This window comes from Ranitomeya variabilis, chromosome 6 (genome assembly GCF_051348905.1).
Source record: "Ranitomeya variabilis isolate aRanVar5 chromosome 6, aRanVar5.hap1, whole genome shotgun sequence".
Taxonomy (NCBI): domain Eukaryota; kingdom Metazoa; phylum Chordata; class Amphibia; order Anura; family Dendrobatidae; genus Ranitomeya; species Ranitomeya variabilis.
Genome location: NC_135237.1, coordinates 5210773 through 5235776, shown reverse-complemented (window position 1 = coordinate 5235776; position 25004 = coordinate 5210773). Strand labels below are relative to the sequence as shown.

Below are 25004 nucleotides of genomic sequence, written 5' to 3'. Positions count from 1 at the left end.
AGTGTAATAGATCTCTTCGGGGAGTGGAATAAATCTCTCGATTCGCTGCCATTTGTCTATAAAAGGCCATGGGGGAGGTTTCTGGATCGGGTAACTGGTTGCAAAGGGTGTTTATTTGGGATGGGGAAAAGGGGGTATACTTTGGCCTGTCAGGAGTAGTTTCCACATCATCCTCTTCTGATATTTCTGACTTGGGGCGGGAGGAGGTGGCGGTAGTATGGGCACAAGAGGCATCTGCTGCGGAGGTGGGGCAGGAGGCTCTGTTACAGTTAGAGATTGTATTGCCTGATGGGCCGTTAGGCATCTATCGAGGACAAATGAGACCTCCAATTTTATGGGGTTTTCCTGTATACCCCGCTCTATTGCTGATACTATGACCATGGCGGCATCCTTCCTAGGATATTGAAAGATACTGGTAGAGATTAATGGTATGGCCATTGTACGTTGAGGCATCATACCGGGGGGCACAGAGGAAGCATACAGGATTGCGTTCTGGACAGCCTCAGTAAGTAATTGTTGGGACCTAGGAATGTTGGTAGGATTATATCGTGGTCCACTGCATGTATTACATATTGACACGGCAGCTGTCCCGATCTGGTCACTGCGACCTGTCCTGTTTCTACCTGGCCATACGTTTGTATATACGAATTAGATTCTTCCTGTATCATGGGTCCGTCTTTCTGTGAAATTGTTACGGCCAGTCCTCCAGCATGGTGGAGTTGATTATTTGCGGCATTTACTATGGCCCCAACGTGCTGCTTCGTAAGATCCCCTATCCCGATTCTAAAGAGCACATCATGATGGTGGGGTCCGGGAATAACATTGGAATACATTTCCTGGAAATCTTCTATCTCCTCTGTGTATCCCGTCTCTGACCGGGTGACTAAAGTAGGAGGGGGTGGATACTGATAACCACTAGCAATACTAGGCATAACAGGGACTGGTACTGGCGGTGGCAGATAATAAATGCCATCAGCGTTTAGCAAGGGAAAGGTGGGGGCTACAACTCTGGGTCTTTTTGCTCCACAATTGTAATAGACCACTCCACTGAGAATTAATAACTCCACATACATCACAAATCCACCCGGCAGGATCATAGGGTGGGGGCGCACTGAGGTTTGGCAACGAGGGTATATTGGTGCTTTGGGGTTGAGGGGCACGAAGCTCACAGTTGGGAGGAGAGGCTTGATTTCCTGGGGAGGGACCATATTATCTTGCAGGGAGACCCCCTGTTCCAGATCATCATTTTTAATTGTTTGTTTTTCTAGCTCATTACACTCAATCACTTCCTCAATTCCTTCTTGCACCACAAAACATCCAGTCACTTTCTCAGTTTTTGTCATAGTAGTAGACAGCTTTCGTTTTTCAACGTAGCAATAACAAAAACAATCAGAATTCACTTCCTCTTCTACTTCCACATAGCCTTCATCACACAATTCATGTGCCAGACCACAGAATTCCGCAGCATCTTTAAGCAAACCATTATCAACCTTCCCTTGTTCTTTCTGATACCTTCATCCCATAGCGTAGGCTGTAGCCTCCCGCCCTTAGGAAAACCCATGATTGAGAATATTTTTCCTGCATTCCTGACAGATTTCTTTCACCATCTTTGAATCATAAGACTAACAGTATCAGATCCATCACACAAATCCAAACAGTTCTTTTTCTTCCACGGAAACATGATTCTCCTTTAGAGCTAAATATCCTTAATTCAGTTGTGCACAGTACTGGAGCGGCCGTTCAGTCTGTTCCACCGGGTCTCTGTCCCCCACTGGGAAAACCCAAAATTCCAACGCGGTACTCAGTGAAAGGAGGAGGGCATCTTACACTATCCCTCTGGACACCTCTGGTTATATATATATATATATATATATATATATATTCCTGAGTTACGTATCCTACCCAATCTTCGATCACCTCACCGCGCCTGATTCTAACAGTGATCAGGATTTCAGGATATTTTGACTAGAAAGAGAATTACAATCACTGGTCAATCCGGGGTATCTGTCCCTTATGAGGTACGGTTCGAGCACTGGGCCCCCAACGGAACTACACCTCTATATGATTCCACCCAAGAATCATCCCACCATCGGGGATAACCGCAGATCCTCTTTGCAGCAACAAACACAGGAAAACCACACCAAACGGTCAGTCTGAACAGTATAACTGCCAACTTACCGTGGTTGTCGTGGCGGATGATCAGTGCCAATTTCCAGTGCCTGTGTCCGGTCCGAGGGTCCTTTTTCTTGTTGTCCTCCAGGGGGTAGAAGCGTCCCTGTTTGGGGGCCACACGTTGGGCGAGGATCTGAAGTGACCCTTCGCGGTTGACTGTGATTTCCAAATTGATCCACAGGGCATTGTCGGCAACTGAGAATGACCAGACGGAGACGTATCTCTGTTTGGGGGGATCAAAGGCAGATCTCTAAACCCCCATTTATTGTGTCGCACTTTTTATAATCTCAGCAAGTTATACTTCAACCAATAGTATAAAATCACACTTTCAACACTTAACCTATAAGAATACAGAAAAACCGGAAACTACATATATGGCCGTGTCTACGTGGCATAGAAAAAAACATAACGGCTTGTGTGTCAAGGTCTCGAAGAACAATACACCCTCAGTCTCATATCTTGTCCAGGCTGGAATAATCAAGGTCTTCATAACAACTATGAACTTTTACCTAATTAAGTAACAGAATTTACCTCAAAACAACAAGATGGAGTCACAAGCACAAAATGAAGCCCTTTAGTTTTGATCTTAGTTTAACCCTTCACAAAGCGAGCAGTCTTCTGTAGTCTTGTTGCCCGGGGTCCAGCTGCTCTATGGATGTAACATGCATCTTGATGTATCTCCTGAGCACATGGGCAAACAGAAGATGAAATGATCTGAACGCTATGTTTTTTCAATTTTAATCCTTCTTTTATTTGTAATTGTAATGTACCCATGATTTTATCTTCTCTATAATATATTTTTTATACCTTGTAAACACTGCCTACCTTTTTTTGGAGTAAAATATAAAATTACTAGCTTGTCTCTCCATACGCTAAACGAACTGTCGCGTCCTCTGAAGTGAATTATGCTACTGATTTGGGTGGGCTCCGGACCCGTCAATACTTTGAAAATCAGAGCTGGTGGCAGCATACTTTGTTCTGTGCATTTGGGAGGCTTTGTAGCGATGACAGCATTGATAATTATTGTTCCCGCCTGAGTGGGAGTAGTTATATCTCCCTTGATGCAGCGAGCCCAATAGCCAGTACATAGCAGGCAGCCTTTCTGGTGACTAATTACCCTAGGTGCATTACCCTGACTGACCTAAGGGTAAGGGGGCGCCAGAGCGCTGCAAGTTCCAAACTGTAAGTGGGATATAGATAAATCCCCTTCAGAAGGAACCAGGGGCAACCAAACCACGGTTCGTGACAAATTGGTGAGTGGTAGGGATATAAAGGTATCTTCACCGTGAACCGTGACATAGTGGTGGGATCCCTGACATATCCGGTGGGATCCGTGACATATTGATGGCAGCACGGTGGGATCCATGACAAAGGGGTTGGTCAGTGAGGGGATCAGTGACCTGTCATAAGCCCATACAGATGAATATATAACCAGAGCACCGCATAAAGCCCCCCCAAAGGTCGCCCAGGAGCATGAGAATCTCATTAACTGAAAACTACAAATCCAGATTACACAACAACCACAAGACGGATTTCTTCACCTAGTATTATTGTAACAGTATAACTGCGCCAACCTGACACTGTAGTAAATGTGCACAATCTTGCTGACAAGAGCACTTTAAAAATATTAAATTTAATAGCTGTTCCTCTTGTTCTGTAAACCACACCCCAAAGCCATATGCTACCTGTAACGGGCATCCAATAGGCCTGTATAAATTACTGGTGGTGGCAGCTAGTTCTCCCGTTATTGTGGAGTTCGCAGTGACTGTACTGGGGTGTATATATAATATATTCCATGCATTGCAATCGGAGGTGTATATACCATAAACGCACTGTGAGTTCCCCAATAACCGGCCTATCAGTGGAAGCAGCCGCAGCCTCGTCCGTCACTAACTGGTCAATTGTGTAATTGTCCTGATGATTGGAGGCAGCGGAGCGTTGTTCATCACAACTTGGTTTTATCATCAGAGCTTGTTTGGAGTTTCATTGGTTTTTCTTGAATGATTTTGTACAGATAATGTAGTTTTCAAAACTACAGGGACATGTGATCAACGCCATATACTGTCATAGGTACGAGTTCTATTTGTGAAAACGTCGGATCTCTTACGACAAAAAACTGATGTCTGACTGAGCTACAGGTCAGATTTATGAACTGTGATCTTAAAAAAAATTGCAATCCTCACTCCAGTAAGGGGGATTTAAAAATGGGAAGAAACGGCTGCTGTTTGTAAAGTTGTACCACGTTAATCTAATATTGTGCGACACTTTGTGCAAACAGTAGGAACCGACAGTGGAGGCATTTGTCGTGACCCTCAGTCTGAATAACGGCAACACTGACTCCAGCAAAACTACGAAAGGCACCCCCTCCTGGTGATTCCCCCACACTGACTTCTTAGCAGTGAGTACAAACGGCAGGGGCCCTGGAATACTTACTGTGTGGTATGTGATATCTTACCTCTATGCTGCAGGTTGGGACTATTATGGTCGAGTCAACTTTCTATATTTTGTTTTTTAAAGGTTTCCTACTTTTACACAAGGAGATAAAACCATTCCGTGTTGCTGCATTTTTCTTGCTCCATGGGCAGAGTGGTGGGCTTTAGTTTTCACTGCTGCCAATTTGGGGTCCACACAACTTTTGAGTATTTTTATTACATTTCAAGATACAAATAAAGAAGCAAACTTTGTAGCTTAGTTTTATTTTGACGGCAGTCACAGCGCAGTAAAATTCAGACACTTTTTATGCTTTGCTACATTTGCACAATATTGATTTTGCAGTCTCCATGGAGTGTGTGTTCTCTCCGTGTTTGTGGGGGTTTCATTTGGGTTCTCCGGTTTCCTCCCACATTCCAACATAAGGAGCTTAAGTGATTTTCTACAAGTGACTAAAACCAGGAAGATTGCGCTCCCCTCTGTGGACAGAGACTAATGTGCATGGTGACAATGGCTGCAGAATATGTTGGCACCATGGATGGGAAATACAGAAATGATGTGACTGCTATCTACAGACCTGCAGAGGGAGTCTTTGTTTTCTGGAGCAGATGCAGTTCTCATGTGCACCATTTTTGGGTCCATTTGCCTTTTTGCTCAGTTTTCTTTTTTCACAGCCGGCACCATGAGGGATGAATAATGTGATTGTTTGTAGTACAGTACAGACTCGGCAATGACAACAAATATGGATTCCTCCTTATTATAAGCCCCCTCTCACTATAAAACACCATAGATGATTTGCTGACTACTGACTGGAAACGTCCTGGGTCGGCGCCAGCTCTCATTCTGGGCATTGCAGTGTGAACATGGCTATATATTACTGAGCCCGCGCTGTAACTGTAGGTTGTGGAACGATGCTTAAAGGGACGCAAAGATTGTTTTATGTGAGGTGTGTGATTTATGAATCTGCTACAATGGGGAACAAGCAATTCTGGCAGAAAAGGAGGAAAGAGTTCTTTACAGCCATCAGACTGTGAATTGCCCGATCACAAGCGCTAGTAATGGCCGACACCAGAGTGGCAGTTGTAGATGGGCCAAGGGATATTTCAATAAGCAATGCATTGCGGGTAATATATAATCTAGCAATAGGTATATGTGTATAATCGGTGGAGAAAGGCTGAACTTGATGGACTGATCCAACTCTGTAAAGGTGCCGCCACAGAAGTATTGGGAGTAGTAATAACTCCAGGTTGCTGTAAGACCAAGTCCCGGGATCTCCAGTTCCAGATTTCACAATTATCCTATATAAGTACAAAAATAGAGATTTCCATAAAATGCGGAGAAGCGCAGTGGCTCTATGTTACAACACAAGCTACAAGCAGCGACGTAACCAGACGGGCAGACAGCGGGGGCCATCGTGGCGACCTTCAGTCCTTATGACGGGCGTCAGCTCTTGGGCCCTCAGACTTTCTTTCGCATGTGGATAAGCTCATGCTTCTTCAGCTTTGTACGGTCGATAAACCTCTTCTCACACATGGTGCACCCAAAGGGTCGCTCCCCCGTATGCATCTTCTCATGGCGCTTCACGTGCGCCTTCTGGGTGAACTTCTTTCCACAAAAGGAACATGAGAAGGGCTTCTCCCCGGTGTGAATCACCTGGTGGTGGCGAAATGTGGATAGATCGCTGAACCTCTTCCCACACTCGCCACACTTGAAGGGCTTCTCATCTGTGTGTATCCTCTGGTGCCTGACCAGCGCCGAGTTCTGCCCAAAACATTTACCACACTCAGAACAAGGGTAAGGTTTCTCCTTAGTGTGCTGCCTCATGTGAACTTTCAGGTATCCACCATCTCGGAAGGATTTCCCACATTCTTTGCAGGAGAAGGGGCGCTCTCCGGTGTGTACGGAGCTGTGCTGGAGCAAGGTGAAATGGCGGGTGAAGATTTTCCCACACACTTTACACTTGAATGGCTGAATCCCATCCAGCAGTCTTTTACGCTTCTTCTTCAAACGTAAAACACATTTCTTCTCCCCGTCCTCTGCAGGATCCCCAGGATTAGCCGTCACGTGCAGTGCCAGACGCTTGCCACATTTAATGCAGTCTTTTTCTGACGTGTGATTCTCAGCGGACAAGCTACGTTTGGGGTCACTGATGTTCATATAGGTGGAATCCATGGTGAGAGCAGCTTTAGGACAGCCTTGTGTCTTCTGAAGCACGCTGAGACTGCTTTCTGCTGGTCTCACCTTCTGATCGGAGCTCAATGGTTGGTTCCTTTGCTTTGGTATAATCCATTCACCACACTCTCTGCAGACCTTGTGCTCCTTGCTGTCCACATTCTTTCCTGGCTGCTCAGAACAACATTTGGAGGCCACTTTATTATCCTTTGAGCCGATTCTGTTCCAGGTAAGATCCAGAGCTGTAGTATCAATAGTGGATGTGTGGGTGGCTGAGGATCCGGTGAAAGGCTTTAGTTTAAGATCCAGTTTGAGTCCATCACATTTGCTGCATACGTCTGTGTGGTGTTGAGCTGTGTGTGGAGGCTTCTTGTACTGATCACCAGCAGTGATGAGAATTCTCAGATTTTCTGTGGTCTTCTTTTTTGTCTCATCTTTGTGTCGCCTTTCCTTATTCTCAGTTGATGAGATTTCAGTATTTGGTTGTGAAAGAGAGCAGACAGAGATCTTCTGACTGTAATTCACTGTTGAAGCCGACGCAACAGAGCCAGGAGCCGTTGTGATGGACAGTGGACAGAAGGTCTGGGCAGGAGCAGTTATGAGAGACAAGGGAGGGATGGTGTGGACAGGAGCAGTTTTGGGGGACAGAGGAGGGGTGGTCTGGGCAGGAACGGATGTGAGGGACAGAGGATGGATAGACTGGGCAGGAGTGGATGTGATGGAACGAGGAGGAATCGGCTGGGCAGTAGTGGTTGTGAGGGACAGCGGATGGATGGCCTGGGCAGAATAGGTGGCAGAGCTGCGATTTGTGTGATGACCACACGTTCTGCACATGTGTGCAACAGACTTCTCTATGTTTTCCTTCTGATGGACAGTGAGCTTTGACCAGTGTGTGATTTTACCACACTTGGAACAAGAATAAGATTTAATGAGCCTAGGCTCATGGCCGCGTATTGGAGATTTTGGTTGTGCTGATGTCGAGCATGTGTCTACTTTGATGTCTTTGATTTTCACGTTGAGAAGGCGTACGTTCACAACCTTATTTATCTCCATGCCGTGCAGCTCACGATTCTGCTTTATGGTTGGAGACCACGCTTTCAGCTCTGGAGCTTGCTGAGATGATCCTGATCTTTCAACGATCCTTTCTTTTCTTAGTTTCGCTATATCTGGATGGGAGCTCTTTGTTGCCTTCTTAGTTCCTTCCGCAGTTTTGAGGAGCGCACTTGCTATGTCATTTTCTACAAAAACTGCAGAGCTGCATTTCTTCTTGTCCTTCTCATTCACAGAGTAGCATATGGGAAGATGTGTGCTTCGGAGCTTCACTTCACCACCCTGATTTTCCGCAGAGCGCTCTTCGTGATGGTGGTCAATGAGAATCATGGTGACCACTTCACTGAACTTCACGTGTCTGTCTTTCTTATGGTGGGACACTTTCTTCTTTGAGGAGGGAGACCTTTTTTCTTTCTTCACATGTTCGTTTTTTGGGGTTGTCCTCTTGCTGTGGCTCTCATTGTTGGCTTTCCATGGAATATCCGAGGTCTCAGATATAGTAAGGTCTTTGTAATCAGCAGCATCACTACTGAGTGCTGGGTTTAAGCCATCTTCTTCATGGGAGCTACCCATGGTGGATGGTTCATGAAAACCTCCTGTAGCTGCTTCACATTGTTTTGTGTCTGCTCTGAACCGTGCGCTTCTTGTGTCCACAGCTTTCTCCATAGTATGAGAAGATTGTGCCGCCGTCCCATCATCACAACTGAGATCTTTGCCAGCAGCCTCATCTGGCGGGTTACCTGCAGGGTCCAGTGAGGAGCAGGTGGAGAGGTTGTAGGTTGTTTTTTCTGGGGAGGTTTGGATTTGATATTCTCCACTTTCCATTGTGTCCTCAGATCTCCTGGAAATCTGGCGAGAGGAGCGACTAAGACGCCTCTTCCTTTTCTTGTCTTTCTTGATCCATCTGATTGGGTTGACTCGGGGATAACGTCTCTGCCTCCTGACCTCACATCCTCTGCTTGTGGTGACACCACAACTCTCCGGGAAACAAGATCCGTCTTTCACATTCTTCTCAGGCCAGAAATCTTCAGAAATAGAAGACAGAAAAGAATAAATGGAATGTGGACAACAGTCCTGCCTACCATATATACAGCCAGGCCTTTCCCCGGGAAGGAACAACCACGGGAAGGGCAGCATCCGATAAAGGAAAACATCCAATAAAGGAAAACCACCTATGCTAAGCATGGTATCCATCCACAGACAGCTGTTTCGGGGTTTTTGCCCCTCATCAGTGTGGAGTAGGAAACTGGCTATTAGGAGCAGTGCCTAGTAAAAAGGCTATGAAGGTACAGATGATTGACCTCGTGGAGACCAAAACATCCAACACCGCGGAGACACCATCACGTGTTTCTCAATGCAGTGATCCAGAACACTGCCCCAATATGCAAATGCATGTAGAGTAGCTGCGGAGACACCATCACCTTCCCGTGGTTGTTCCTTCCCGGGGAAAGGCCTGGCTATTCATTGCTTGCGTTGAGAAACACGTGATGGTGTCTCCGCAGCTACTCTACATGCATTTGCATATTGGGGCAGTGTTCTGGATCACTGCGTTGAGAAACACGTGATGGTGTCTCTGCGGTCTTGGATGTTTTGGTCTCCACGAGGTCAATCATCTGTACCTTCATACCGTATATACAGTACAGACCAAAAGTTTGGACACACCTTCTCATATAAAGATTTTTCTGTATTTTCATGACTATGAAAATTGTACATTCACACTGAAGGCATCAGAACTATGAATGAACACATGTGGAATTATACACTTAACAAAAAAGTGTGAAACAACTGAAATTATGTCTTATATTATAGGTTCTTCAAAGTAGCCACCTTTTGCTTTGATGACTGCTTTGCACACTCTTGGCATTCTCTTGATGAGCTTCAAGAGGTAGTCACCGGGAATGGTCTTCCAACAATCTTGAAGGAGTTCCCAGAGATGCTTAGCACTTGTTGGCCCTTTCGCCTTCACTCTGCGGTCCAGCTCACCCCAAACCATCTCGATTGGGTTCAGGTCTGGTGTCTGTGGAGGCCAGGTCATCTGGCGTAGCACCCCATCACTCTCCTTCTTGGTAAATAGCCCTTACACAGCCTGGAGATGTGTTTGGGGTCATTGTCCTGTTGAAAAATAAATGATGGTCCAACTAAACGCAAACCGGATGGAATAGCATGCAGCTGCAAGATGCTGTGGTAGCCATGCTGGTTCAGTATGCCTTCAGTTTTGAATAAATCCCCAACATTGTCAGCAGCAAAGCCCCCCCACACCATCACACCTCCTCCTCCATGCTTCACGGTGGGAACCAGGCATGTAGAGTCCATCTGTTCACCTTTTCTGTGTTGCACAAAGACACGGTGGTTGGAACCAAAGATCTCAAATTTGGACTCATCAGACCAAAGCACAGATCTCCACTGGTCTAATGTCCATTCCTTGTGTTCTTTAGCCCAAACAAGTCTCTTCTGCTTGTTGCCTGTCCTTAGCAGTGGTTTCCTAGCAGCTATTTTACCATGAAGGCCGGCTGCACAAAGTCTCCTCTTAACAGTTGTTGTAGAGATGTGTCTGCTGCTAGAACTCTGTGTGGCATTGACCTGGTCTCTAATCTGAGCTGCTGTTAACCTGCAATTTCTGAGGCTGGTGACTCGGATAAACTTATCCTCAGAAGCAGAGGTGACTCTTGGTCTTCCTTTCCTGGGGCGGTCCTCATGTGAGCCAGTTTCTTTGTAGCGCTTGATGATTTTTGCAACATAACTTGGGGACACTTTCAAAGTTTTCCCAATTTTTCAGACTGACTGACCTTCATTTCTTAAAGTAATGATGGCCACTCGTTTTTCTTTACTTAGCTGCCTTTTTCTTGCCATAATACAAGTTCTAACAGTCTATTCAGTAGGACTATCAGCTGCGTATCCACCAGACTTCTGCTCAACACAACTGATGATCCCAACCCCAATTATAAGGCAAGAAATCCCACTTATTAAACCTGACAGGGCACACCTGTGAAGTGAAAACCATTCCCGGTGACTACCTCTTGAAGCTCATCAAGAGAATGCCAAGAGTGTGCAAAGCAGTCATCAAGGCAAAAGGTGGCTACTTTGAAGAACCTAGAATATAAGACATAATTTCAATTGTTTCACACTTTTTTGTTAAGTATATAATTCCACATGTGTTAATTCATAGTTTTGATGCCTTCAGTGTGAATGTACAATTTTCAGAGTCATGAAAATACAGAAAAATCTTTAAATGAGAAAGTGTGTCCAAACTTTTGGTCTGTACTGTATGTACCAGCAGAATAGTGAGTGCAGCTCCGGAGTATAATACAGGATGTAACTCAGGATCAGTAATGTAATGTATGTAAACAGTGACTGCACCAGCAGAATAGTGAGTGCAGCTCTGGGGTATAATACAGGATGTAACTCAGGATCAGTAATGTAATGTATGTACACAGTAACTGCACCAGCAGAATAGTGAGTGCAGCTCTGGGGTATAATACAGGATGTAACTCAGGATCAGTAATGTAATGTATGTACACAGTGACTGCACCAGCAGAATAGTGAGTGCAGCTCTGGAGTATAATACAGGATGTAACTCCGGATCAGTAATGTAATGTATGTAAACAGTGACTGCACCAGCAGAATAGTGAGTGCAGCTCTGGGGTATAATACAGGATGTAACTCAGGATCAGTAATGTAATGTATGTACACAGTAACTGCACCAGCAGAATAGTGAGTGCAGCTCTGGGGTATAATACAGGATGTAACTCAGGATCAGTAATGTAATGTATGTACACAGTGACTGCACCAGCAGAATAGTGAGTGCAGCTCTGGAGTATAACACAGGATGTAACTCAGGATCAGTAATGTAATGTATGTACACAGTGACTGCACCAGCAGAATAGTGAGTGCAGCTCTGGAGTATAATACAGGATGTAACTCAGGATCAGTAATGTAATGTATGTACACAGTGACTGCACCAGCAGAATAGTGAGTACAGCTCTGGAGTATAATACAGGATGTAACTCAGGATCAGTAATGTAATGTATGTACACAGTGACTGCACCAGCAGAATAGTGAGTGCAGCTCTGGGGTATAATACAGGAGGTAACTCAGGATCAGTAATGTATGTACACAGTGACTGCACCAGCAGAATAGTGAGCGCAGCTCTGGAGTATAATACAGGATGTAACTCAGGATCAGTAATGTATGTACACAGTGACTGCACCAGCAGAATAGTGAGTACAGCTCTGGAGTATAATACAGGAGGTAACTCAGGATCAGTAATGTAATGTATGTACACAGTGACTGCACCAGCAGAATAGTGAGTACAGCTCTGGAGTATAACACTGGATGTAACTCAGGGTCAGTAATGTAATGTATGTACACAGTGACTGCACCAGCAGAATAGTGAGTACAGCTCTGGAGTATAACACTGGATGTAACTCAGGGTCAGTAATGTAATGTATGTACACAGTGACTGCACCAGCAGAATAGTGAGTGCAGCTCTGGGGTATAATACAGGAGGTAACTCAGGATCAGTAATGTAATGTATGTACACAGTGACTGCACCAGCAGAATAGTGAGTGCAGCTCTAGAGTATAATACAGGATGTAACTCAGGATCAGTAATGTAATGTATGTACGCAGTGACTGCACCAGCAGAATAGTGAGTGCAGCTCTGGAGGCTAATACAGGATGTAACTCAGGATCAGTAAAGTATGTACACAGTGACTGCACCAGCAGAATAGTGAGTGCAGCTCTGGAGTATAATACAGGATGTAACTCAGGATCAGTAATGTAATGTATGTACACAGTGACTGCACCAGCAGAATAGTGAGTGCAGCTCTGGAGGCTAATACAGGATGTAACTCAGGATCAGTAAAGTATGTACACAGTGACTGCATCAGCAGAATACTGAGTGCAGCTCTGGGGTATAATACAGGAAGTAACTCGGGATCAGTATTGTAATGTATGTACACAGTGACTGCACCAGCAGAATAGTGAGTGCAGCTCTGGAGTATAATACAGGAGGTAACTCAGGATCAGTAATGTAATGTATGTACACAGTGACTGCACCAGCAGAATAGTGAGTGCAGCTCTGGGGTATAATACAGGAGGTAACTCAGGATCAGTAATGTAATGTATGTACACAGTGACTGCACCAGCAGAATAGTGAGTGCAGCTCTGGGGTATAATACAGGAGGTAACTCAGGATCAGTAATGTAATGTATGTACACAGTGACTGCACCAGCAGAATAGTGAGTGCAGCTCTGGAGTATAATACAGGATGTAACTCAGGATCAGTACAGGATCAGTAATGCAATGTATGTGCACAGTGACTGCACCAGCAGAATAGTGAGTGCAGCTCTGGAGTATAATACAGGATGTAACTCAGGATCAGTAATGTAATGTATGTACACAGTGACTGCACCAGCAGAATAGTGAGTGCGGCTCTGGAGTATAATACAGGATGTAACTCAGGATCAGTACAGGATCAGTAATGTAATGTATGTACACAGTGACTGCACCAGCAGAATAGTGAGTGCAGCTCTGGAGTATAATACAGGACATAACTCAGGATCAGTAATGTAATGTATGTACACAGTGACTGCACCAGCAGAATAGCGAGTGCAGCTCTGGGGTATAATACAGGAAGTAACTCAGGATCAGTAATGCAATGTATGTACATAGTGACTGCACCAGCAGAATAGTGAGTGCAGCTCTGAAGTATAATACAGGATATAACTCAGGATCAGTAATGTAATGTATGTACACAGTGACTGCACCAGCAGAATAGTGAGCGCAGCTCTGGGGTATAATACAGGGTGTAACTCAGGATCAGTAATGTATGTACACAGTGACTGCACCAGCAGAATAGTGAGTGCAGCTCTGGAGTATAATACAGGATGTAACTCAGGATCAGTAATGTAATGTATGTACACAGTGACTGCACCAGCAGAATAGTGAGTGCAGCTCTGGAGTATAATATAGGAGGTAACTCAGGATCAGTAATGCAATGTATGTACATAGTGACTGCACAAGCAGAATAGTGAGTGCAGCTCTGGAGTATAATACAGGATATAACTCAGGGTCAGTAATGTAATGTATGTACACAGCGACTGCACCAGCAGAATAGTGAGTGCAGCTCTGGGGTATATTGAGCAGATAACAGTGCAGTGATAAGCAGGAGTATTACTTGCCCCTGACTCTGGTACCTGTGCAGTCGCTCTCGCTCTTGCTCTGGACGTACGGCTCAAATCCTAGTTCAATGTTCAGGATGATGTCCGGACGATCTGCAGGAAATAAACAGGGACCAGTGATGAGACGATGATCACCCCCCTACACCAGCTCAGGGTCTGTTATCTGTGGGGGGCACTCACTCAGGGACAGGATCATCTGGTAGTTATCGTTCATCACTTCCTTGTAGAGCGTCTTCTGCTCCTCGTCCAGCAACTCCCATTCTCTCCTCGTGAAGTAAATGGCGACGTCCTCAAATGTCACAAGAGCCTGAAAGAAAGAACACGTCACCGGGGAGTCCGGACCCCAACTGCTGAGTGTAACCCAGAGAGTACAACACACGCTATATCATATCACTGATGTGGGCAGTGTGAAGAGGATGGGCCAGCGTGGGGGGTCAGTGTGAAGAGGATGGGCCAGCATGGGGGGACAGTGTGAAGAGGATGGGCCAGCGTGGGGGGACAGTGTGAAGAGGATGGGCCAGCGTGGGGGGACAGTGTGAAGAGGATGGGCCAGCGTGGGGGGACAGTGTGAAGAGGATGGGCCAGCGTGGGGGGACAGTGTGAAGAGGAGGAGCCAGCATGAGGTGGTCAGTGTGAAGAGAATGGGCCAGCATGGGAGGTCAGTGTGTGAAGAGGATGGGCCAGCATGGGGGACAGTGTGAAGAGGATGGGCCAGCATGGGAGGACAATGTGAAGAGGATGGGCCAGCATGGGGGGTCAGTGTGAAGAGGATGGGCCAGCATGGGGAGTCAGTGTGAAGAGGATGGGCCAGACTGTGAGGGTCAATGTGAAGAGAAGAGGCCAGCATGGGGGGACAGTGTGAAGAGAATGGACCAGCATGGGAGGACAATGTGAAGAGGATGGGCCAGCATGGGGGGACAGTGTGAAGAGAATGGACCAGCATGGGAGGTCAGTGTGAAGAGGATGGGCCAGCATGGGAGGTCAGTGTGAAGAGGATGGGCCAGCATGGGAGGTCAGTGTGAAGAGGATGGGCCAGCATGGGAGGTCAGTGTGAAGAGGATGGGCCAGCATGGGGGACAGTGTGAAGAGAATGGGCCAGCATGGGGGACAGTGTGAAGAGAATGGGCCAGACTGTGAGGGTCAGTGTGAAGAGGATGGGCTAGCATGGGGGGACAGTGTGAAGAAGAGAAGCCAGCATGGGGGGTCAATGTGAAGAGAAGAGGCCAGCATGGGGGAACAGTGTGAAAGAGGCCAGCATGGAATGGTCAGTGTGAAGAGGATGGGCCAGCATGGGGAGACAGCGTGAAGAGGAGGACAGTATGCCAGTCAGAGTGAAGAGGAGTAGCCAACATGGGGGTAGGGCTTATTTAGGGCACAGTATAGAGGTTACTTTTACTTATGAGCATTATAATGACACTTATGTGCTGCAGAAGACAGGAGAGAAGAGCAGTCTGCAGAGGAGCTGTGGTGTTTAAAGTCACCCTGGCGTTAGGACCAGATGAAGGAGAAAAGGCTCCAATCAGAGTTGACGCCACCTCTAAGGTACCTGGGCATAAGGGAGCATTTATACTGGACAGTCAAGGTCTTTAAACTACCGCCATTACATGAAGCCGATCAGCAGTCGTTATAAATCCTGATGAGACAGGCTGACCGCACTGCCATGTGCACAGAATGATCACTAATATGATCATCCTGTGCACACGAGTGCATCACCAGAACTACCATCATTTATACACTAATGGTGGTTCTGGTGATTTTTTCACGTACTGATGGTGGATATGGTGCTGTATTCATGCTATTATGGTGGATCTGGTGCTGTATTCATGAATGGATGGTAGTTCTGATGTTGTATTCATGCACTGATGGTAGTTCTGGTGCCCTATTCATGCTCTGATGATGGTTCTATTGCTCAAGTCATGTACTGATGGTGTTTTGGTGCTCTGTTCATGTACTGTTTGTTGTTCTGGTGAACTATTCATGTAGTAATGGTGTCCTAGTGATGTATTCATGTACGGATGGTGGTTCTGGCACTCTAGTCAAAGGCTGATGCTGGTTCTGATGCTCTATTCATATACTGATGGTGGTTTTCTTTTGCTGTATTCATGTACTGATGGTGGTTTAGGTGATGTATTGCTATACTGATGGTGGTTCTGTTGCTCTATTCATGCACTGACGATGGTTCTGGTACTATATAAATAAATAGATGGTGGCTCTGGTGATGTCTCCATGTACTCATGGTGGTTCTGGTGCTCTGTTCATGCTCTGATGGTGGTTCTGCTGTATTCATGCACATGTTGGTTCTGGCGCTCTATTCATTCACTGGTGGTGCTTCTGTTGATGGTGTTTCATGTATTGATGGAGGGTCTGGTACTCTATTCCTATACTGACGGTGGTTCTGTTGATGTATTCATGCACGGATGGTAGTTCTGGCATTGCATTCATATACTGATGTGGTTCTGCTGATGTCTTCATGTACAGGTGATGGTTCTGACAATGTATGCATGCTCTGATGGTGGTTCTGGTGCTTTATTTATGTTTTGACAGTGATTCTGGTACCCTATTCATTCACTGATGGTAGTTGTGGTGCAAAACTCAAGGACTTATAGTGGTTCTTGTGATGTATTTGTGAGTTGATTTTTTTTATGCACTGAAAGTTGTTTTGGTGATGTATTTACATACTGATAGAGGTTCTAGTGCTGTATTCATACACTGATGGTGTTTCTGATGATGTATTCATGTACTGATTGTGAGGCAGTGACCAGTGTCACATGTAGGGGTCGCTGTGTGTTCCCCCCAGGAAGCGCACGGAGGCGTATTGAAGCCATGGGCGTACATTGCAGTCACAGGTGTAGCTGTGATTGCAATGTGGAATAAAAAGTGTTAGTCTTGGGCAAACTATTTGTCCAAGGCAGATTAAGGGAAAACCGGCTCTGGGCTTTTGTGTTTTAAAACGGACTACAAAATGGTAGTGGTGCAGTCCATTTCATTCCCGGCCCGGGTTTTCCATGTGGCCTATGGCCACAGATTGCAGTTACAAGTCCTGCAGTAAAGGGTTTGGGTGTGTCAGGGTCAGTCTGGTGTTTGGAAGAGTGCAAAGCAGAAGGCTCTGCAGGCTCCACCTGTGTGAGGCAACACAGGCAAGCGGAGCCAAACAGCCAAGGGAGCTGAAAGGCCTGGCACCCACAACGTACACGTCGACCACAGCAACCAGTCTCGTCGGAGGACTGTCTTGTGCCTGGCTGTGAAATGGAGGACTGTCCTGTGCCCCTCTGCGATCCGGAGGTGGACTGGCGTGTTTATCGACTGTAAACAGGAGGATATGGTTCCCGGCTGCAATCGGGAGGATATCGCGTGCTGTATTTTGCTGCGAGTTGAGCATTAAAGAGAGTTTTGTTTTGAACTTTGCTGGGTCACTGCCTCATCACTGCTCAGTGTGGACACCGCTGCACTACATATGGTTAGAGAATGCAGGCAGTGTGAACTGAGGCATACCCCAAAGCGTGCTGTATGTCAGTGAGCAAGCTGGTTGGAAAAATGGAGGAGCCGCAGCAAGAGACGCTGCAGTTCCAGCGGCAGCAATCGAAGCATCAGCGGTGTAAAGAGGAGACCCCTAAGGTGAGAGGCGATCAGCGGTTTAAAGAGGAGACCCCGAAGGTGAGGGGCGATCAGAGGGTGTACCAGTGGTCCTTTGCAGAGACTCATCCCGCCAGGTATGACTTATTGCAGTTGGTGGAGGAATGGCTCCAGCCTGAGATTTTGACCCCGGCTCAGATGGTAGAGACGGTGGTGGTCGACCGGCTGGTGAGGGCTCTGCCGGCCACCATGCAGCTTTGGTTGGGGTAAGGGGACCTGGACCAGCTGGTAAGTTTGAGTGGTATACAGCCACTTGAGACTTTGTACAGGACACTGCTCCACTTTGGCTGTCACGTTGGGCCTCGCCAGCCCAGGAGCTGGACTGCGGGTATACTCGTTGTATGTTTATGTATGCCCAGCCAGTTTGTACCACCACTACAGGCACTGCCGGCAGCTATCTGCGGCTGTGCCGGGTATTCATGAATGGGTGCAAAACAAAGGCTCTCCTGGAGTGGAGGAGCTTAGTGACTTTGGTCTATGGGTCCCTTGTTGTCGGGGACAACCCTAAAGGACGGAAAGTGGAGGTGATGGGTATCCATGGGGAAATCCGGGAATACCCAACCGCGGAGGTTAATTTTTCCACCCCATGCGGGGACATTAAACATGTGGTGGGAGTGGTGAAGACCCTTCCATCCAGTCGCTATCGGTGAGTATGGTCAACACTAGTCTAAGGGTACCGTTACACTAAACGATTTACCAACGATCACGACCAGCGATACGACCTGGCCGTGATCGTTGGTAAGTCGTGTGGTCGCTGGAGAGCTGTCACACAGACAGCTCTCCAGCGACCAACGATGCCGAAGTCCCCGGGTAACCAGGATAAACATCGGGTTACTAAGCGCAGGGCCACGCTTAGTAACCCGATGTTTACCCTGGTTACCATTGTAAATATATATAAAAAAAAAAACACTACATACTTACATTCCGGTGTCTGTCACGTCCCTCGCCGTCAGCTTCCCGCACTGACTGTGTCAGTGCCGGCCGTAAAGCACAGCACAGCGGTGACGTCACCGCTGTGTTCTGCTTTTACTTTACGGCCGGCGCTCACAGTCAGTGCGGGAAGCTGACGGCGAGGGACGTGACAGGCACCGGAATGTAAGTATGTACTGTTTTTTTTTTTTTACATTTACAATGGTAACCAGGGTAAACATCGGGTTACTAAGCGCGGCCCTGCGCTTAGTAACCCGATGTTTACCCTGGTTACAAGCGAACACATCGCTGGATCGGTGTCACACGCACCGATCCAGCGATGACAGCGGGTGATCCAGCGACTAAATAAAGTTCTGGCCTTCTAGCTCCGACCAGCGATGTCACAGCAGGATCCTGATCGCTGCTGCGTGTCAAACACAACGATATCGCTATCCAGGACGCTGCAACGTCACGGATCGCTGTCGTTCTCGTTGGAAAGTTGCTCAGTGTGACGGTACCTTAAAAGAGCCTTAAGTACTAACAGTTATGGGCTCTCTTAGGGCCTGTGCACACCTCGCCTGTTGGACATCTGCAAACCCCTCAAACTTTACAAGTGATAACTTTAGAATACGGTGGCAGTTTTTGTCCTAAATTGACTTCTTTTTGGCCATTTGTTCCAACATATTTTGGCAGCTGGCTTTTATTTAAATTGTATGGAATAAGCCAGTAAGCGGCTTCCAAGCAGAAACTGCCGAAGACCAGTCAGTACTCGTTACCTGGAGCGGTGGGTCGTGTTTACATCGCGGGGTAAATTCCTTTTTCAAGGGGTTACAGTGCGGACAAACCAGAAAAAGACATTGTGTGCACAAACCCTTGTCTGATTTATGAGAAGGGGCGAGACCACTTTGAGGTGCCGAGGGCAGTGTGAGTGCCAAGTATAGCCCTGATGTCTCCGCATCGGTCTCCTCTCTCATGTCTCTGCTTTTCCTCCCTTATGTCATCGGAGCGCGGGCTCCTTATAATGACATCACCGAAACGTTATCCCCTTGTCACTGGGGCATAGTGCCATTGTGAACACAGTGTCGTCCCTCGTCACCATGTCACCGGAGCGTCGCCCCCTCATCATAAGGTCACCGGAGCATCGCCCCCTCGTCATCATGTCACCGGAGCATCGCTCCCTCGTCATCATGTCACCGGAGCATCACCCCCTCGTCATCATGTCACCGGAGCATCGCCCCCTCGTCATGATGTCACCGGAGCATCATCCCCTCGTCATCATGTCACCGAAGCGTCGCCCCCTCGTCATGATGTCACCGAAGCGTCGCCCCCTCATCATAAGGTCACCAGAGCATCGCCCCCTCGTCATGATGTCACCGGATCATCGCCCCCTCGCCATGATGTCACCAGAGCATCGCCCCCTCATCATAAGGTCACCGGAGCGTCTCCCCCTCGTCATGATGTCACCGAAGCGTCGTCCCCTCGTCATCATGTCACCGGAGCATCGCCCCCTCGTCATGATGTCACCGAAGCTTCGCCCCCTCGTCATGATGTCACCGAAGCATCGCCCCCTCGTCATGATGTCACCGCAGCGTCGCCCCCTCGTCATGATGTCACCGGAGCATCGCCCCCTCGTCATGATGTCACCGGAGCATCGTCCCCTCGTCATGATGTCACCGGAGCGTCGCCCCCTCGTCATGATGTCACCGAAGCATCGTCCCCTCGTCATGATGTCACCGAAGCATCGTCCCCTCGTCATGATGTCACCGGAGCTTCGCCCCCTCGTCATGATGTCACCAGAGCGTCGTCCCCTCGTCATGTCACCGAAGCGTCGTCCCCTCGTCATGATGTCACCGGAGCTTCGTCCCCTCATGATGTCACCGGAGCATCGTCCCCTCGTTGTGATGTCACCGGAGCGTCGCCCCCTCATCGTGATGTCACCGAAGCATCGTCCCCTCGTGATGTCACCGAAGCGTCGCCCCCTCGTCATGATGTCACCGGAGCGTCGCCCCCTCGTCATGATGTCACCGGAGCATCGCCCCCTCGTCATGATGTCACCGGAGCATCGTCCCCTCGTTGTGATGTCACCGGAGCGTCGCCCCCTCGTCATGATGTCACCGAAGCGTCGCCCCCTCGTCATGATGTCACCGGAGCGTCGCCCCCTCGTCATGATGTCACCGGAGCATCGCCCCCTCGTCATGATGTCACCGGAGCATCGTCCCCTCGTTGTGATGTCACCGGAGCGTCGCCCCCTCGTCATGATGTCACCGAAGCGTCGCCCCCTCATCATAAGGTCACCAGAGCATCGCCCCCTCGTCATGATGTCACCGGATCATCGCCCCCTCGCCATGATGTCACCAGAGCATCGCCCCCTCATCATAAGGTCACCGGAGCGTCTCCCCCTCGTCATGATGTCACCGAAGCGTCGTCCCCTCGTCATCATGTCACCGGAGCATCGCCCCCTCGTCATGATGTCACCGAAGCTTCGCCCCCTCGTCATGATGTCACCGAAGCATCGCCCCCTCGTCATGATGTCACCGCAGCGTCGCCCCCTCGTCATGATGTCACCGGAGCATCGCCCCCTCGTCATGATGTCACCGGAGCATCGTCCCCTCGTCATGATGTCACCGGAGCGTCGCCCCCTCGTCATGATGTCACCGAAGCATCGTCCCCTCGTCATGATGTCACCGAAGCATCGTCCCCTCGTCATGATGTCACCGGAGCTTCGCCCCCTCGTCATGATGTCACCAGAGCGTCGTCCCCTCGTCATGTCACCGAAGCGTCGTCCCCTCGTCATGATGTCACCGGAGCTTCGTCCCCTCATGATGTCACCGGAGCATCGTCCCCTCGTTGTGATGTCACCGGAGCGTCGCCCCCTCATCGTGATGTCACCGAAGCATCGTCCCCTCGTGATGTCACCGAAGCGTCGCCCCCTCGTCATGATGTCACCGGAGCGTCGTCCCCTCGTCATGATGTCACCGAAGCGTCGCCCCCTCGTCATGATGTCACCGGAGCGTCGTCCCCTCGTCATGATGTCACCGGAGCGTCGTCCCCTCGTCATGATGTCACCGGAGCGTTGTCCCCTCGTCGTGATGTCACCGGAGCGTCGCCCCCTCGTCATGATGTCACCGAAGCGTCGCCCCCTCGTCATGATGTCACCGGAGCGTCGCCCCCTCGTCATGATGTCACCGGAGCGTCGCCCCCTCGTCATGATGTCACCGGAGCATCGCCCCCTCGTCATGATGTCACCGGAGCATCGTCCCCTCGTTGTGATGTCACCGGAGCGTCGCCCCCTCGTCATCATGTCACCGAAGCATCGCCCCCTCGTCATGATGTCACCGGAGCATCGTCCCCTCGTTGTGATGTCACCGGAGCGTCGCCCCCTCGTCATGATGTCACCGAAGCATCGTCCCCTCGTCATGTCACCGAAGCGTCGTCCCCTCGTCATGATGTCACCGGAGCTTCGTCCCCTCATGATGTCACCGGAGCATCGTCCCCTCGTTGTGATGTCACCGGAGCGTCGCCCCCTCGTCGTGATGTCACCGAAGCATCGTCCCCTCGTGATGTCACCGAAGCGTCGCCCCCTCGTCATGATGTCACCGGAGCGTCGTCCCCTCGTCATGATGTCACCGAAGCGTCGCCCCCTCGTCATGATGTCACCGGAGCGTCGTCCCCTCGTCATGATGTCACCGGAGCGTCGTCCCCTCGTCATGATGTCACCGGAGCGTCGTCCCCTCGTCGTGATGTCACCGGAGCGTCGCCCCCTCGTCATGATGTCACCGAAGCGTCGCCCCCTCGTCATGATGTCACCGGAGCGTCGCCCCCTCGTCATGATGTCACCGGAGCATCGCCCCCTCGTCATGATGTCACCGGAGCATCGTCCCCTCGTTGTGATGTCACCGGAGCGTCGCCCCCTCGTCATGATGTCACCGAAGCGTCGCCCCCTCGTCATGATGTCACCGGAGCGTCGCCCCCTCGTCATGATGTCACCGGAGCATCGCCCCCTCGTCATGATGTCACCGGAGCATCGTCCCCTCGTTGTGATGTCACCGGAGCGTCGCCCCCTCGTCATGATGTCACCGAAGCGTCGCCCCCTCGTCATGATGTCACCGGAGCGTCGCCCCCTCGTCATGATGTCACCGGAGCGTCGTCCCCTCGTCATGATGTCACCGAAGCGTCGCCCCCTCGTCATGATGTCACCGGAGCGTCGTCCCCTCGTCATGATGTCACCGGAGCGTCGTCCCCTCGTCATGATGTCACCGGAGCGTCGTCCCCTCGTCGTGATGTCACCGGAGCGTCGCCCCCTCGTCATGATGTCACCGAAGCGTCGCCCCCTCGTCATGATGTCACCGGAGCGTCGCCCCCTCGTCATGATGTCACCGGAGCATCGCCCCCTCGTCATGATGTCACCGGAGCATCGTCCCCTCGTTGTGATGTCACCGGAGCGTCGCCCCCTCGTCATGATGTCACCGAAGCATCGTCCCCTCGTTGTGATGTCACCGGAGCGTCGCCCCCTCGTCATGATGTCACCGGAGCATCGCCCCCTCGTCATGATGTCACCGAAGCGTCGCCCCCTCGTCATGATGTCACCGAAGCGTCGCCCCCTCGTCATGATGTCACCGAAGCGTCGCCCCCTCGTCATGATGTCACCGAAGCGTCGCCCCCTCGTCATGATGTCACCGAAGCGTCGCCCCCTCGCCATGATGTCACCGGAACGTCGCCCCCTCGTCATGATGTCACCGAAGCGTCGTCCCCTCGTCATGATGTCACCGGAGCGTCGTCCCCTCGTCATGATGTCACAGAAGCGTCGTCCCCTCGTCATGATGTCACCGGAGCGTCGCCCCCTCGTCATGATGTCACCGGAGCGTCGTCCCCTCGTCATGATGTCACCGGAGCGTCGTCCCCTCGTCATGATGTCACAGAAGCGTCGCCCCCTCGTCATGATGTCACCGGAGCATCGTCCCCTCGTCATGATGTCACCGGAGCGTCGCCCCCTCGTCATGATGTCACCGAACCTTCGCCCCCTCGTCATGATGTCACAGAAGCGTCGCCCCCTCGTCATGATGTCACCGAACCTTCGCCCCCTCGTCATGATGTCACCGGAGCGTCGCCCCCTCGTCATGATGTCACCGGAGCATCGTCCCCTCGTTGTGATGTCACCGAAGCGTCGCCCCCTCGTCATGATGTCACCGGAGCGTCGCCCCCTCGTCATGATGTCACCGAAGCGTCGCACCCTCGTCATGATGTCACAGAAGCGTCGCCCCCTCGTCATGATGTCATCGAAGCGTCGCCCCCTCGTCATGATGTCACCGGAGCGTCGCCCCCTCGTCATGATGTCACCGGAGCGTCGTCCCCTCGTCATGATGTCACCGGAGCATCGTCCCCTCGTTGTGATGTCACCGAAGCGTCGCCCCCTCGTCATGATGTCACCGGAGCGTCGCCCCCTCGTCATGATGTCACCGAAGCGTCGCCCCCTCGTCATGATGTCACAGAAGCGTCGCCCCCTCGTCATGATGTCACCGGAGCATCGTCCCCTCGTCATGATGTCACCGGAGCGTCGCCCCCTCGTCATGATGTCACCGGAGCATCGTCCCCTCGTCATGATGTCACCGGAGCGTCGCCCCCTCGTTGTGATGTCACCGAACCTTCGCCCCCTCGTCATGATGTCACCGGAGCGTCGCCCCCTCGTTGTGATGTCACCGGAGCGTCGCCCCCTCGTCATGATGTCACCGAACCTTCGCCCCCTCGTCATGATGTCACCGGAGCGTCGTCCCCTCGTCATGATGTCACCGAAGCATCGTCCCATCGTCATGATGTCACCGGAGCGTCGCCCCCTCGTCATGATGTCACCGAAGCGTCGCCCCCTCGTCATGATGTCACCGGAGCATCGTCCCCTCGTGATGTCACCGAAGCGTCGCCCCCTCGTCATGATGTCACCGGAGCGTCGTCCCCTCGTGATGTCACCGAAGCGTCGCCCCCTCGTCATGATGTCACCGAAGCGTCGCCCCCTCGTTGTGATGTCACCGAAGCGTCGCCCCCTCGTCATGATGTCACCGAAGCATCGTCCCATCGTCATGATGTCACCGGAGCGTCGCCCCCTCGTCATGATGTCACCGAAGCGTCGCCCCCTCGTCATGATGTCACCGGAGCATCGTCCCCTCGTGATGTCACCGAAGCGTCGCCCCCTCGTCATGATGTCACCGGAGCGTCGTCCCCTCGTGATGTCACCGAAGCGTCGCCCCCTCGTCATGATGTCACCGAAGCGTCGCCCCCTCGTTGTGATGTCACCGAAGCGTCGCCCCCTCGTCATGATGTCACCGAAGCGTCGCCCCCTCGTCATGATGTCACCGAAGCGTCGCCCCCTCGTCATGATGTCATCGAAGCGTCGTCCCCTCGTCATGATGTCACCGGAGCGTCGCCCCCTCGTTGTGATGTCACCGGAGCGTCGCCCCCTCGTCAT

General features: G+C 50.1%; 1 protein-coding gene across 1 annotated transcript in view; it reads right to left on the bottom strand.

Moving 5' to 3' along the window:
* Positions 1-2388: 2388 nt before the first annotated feature.
* The window catches only part of LOC143781255 (uncharacterized), a 22909-nt gene continuing 293 nt past the window's right edge, over positions 2389-25004 (bottom strand). The window contains exons 2-4 of the mRNA XM_077267749.1: positions 14186-14312; positions 14021-14098; positions 2389-8849 (exon numbers count right to left, since the gene is read on the bottom strand). Of these exons, the coding sequence (XP_077123864.1) occupies positions 6061-8849; positions 14021-14098; positions 14186-14312 (2994 nt within the window). The 3' untranslated portion in view covers positions 2389-6060. The remainder of the gene's footprint in view (positions 8850-14020; positions 14099-14185; positions 14313-25004) is intronic.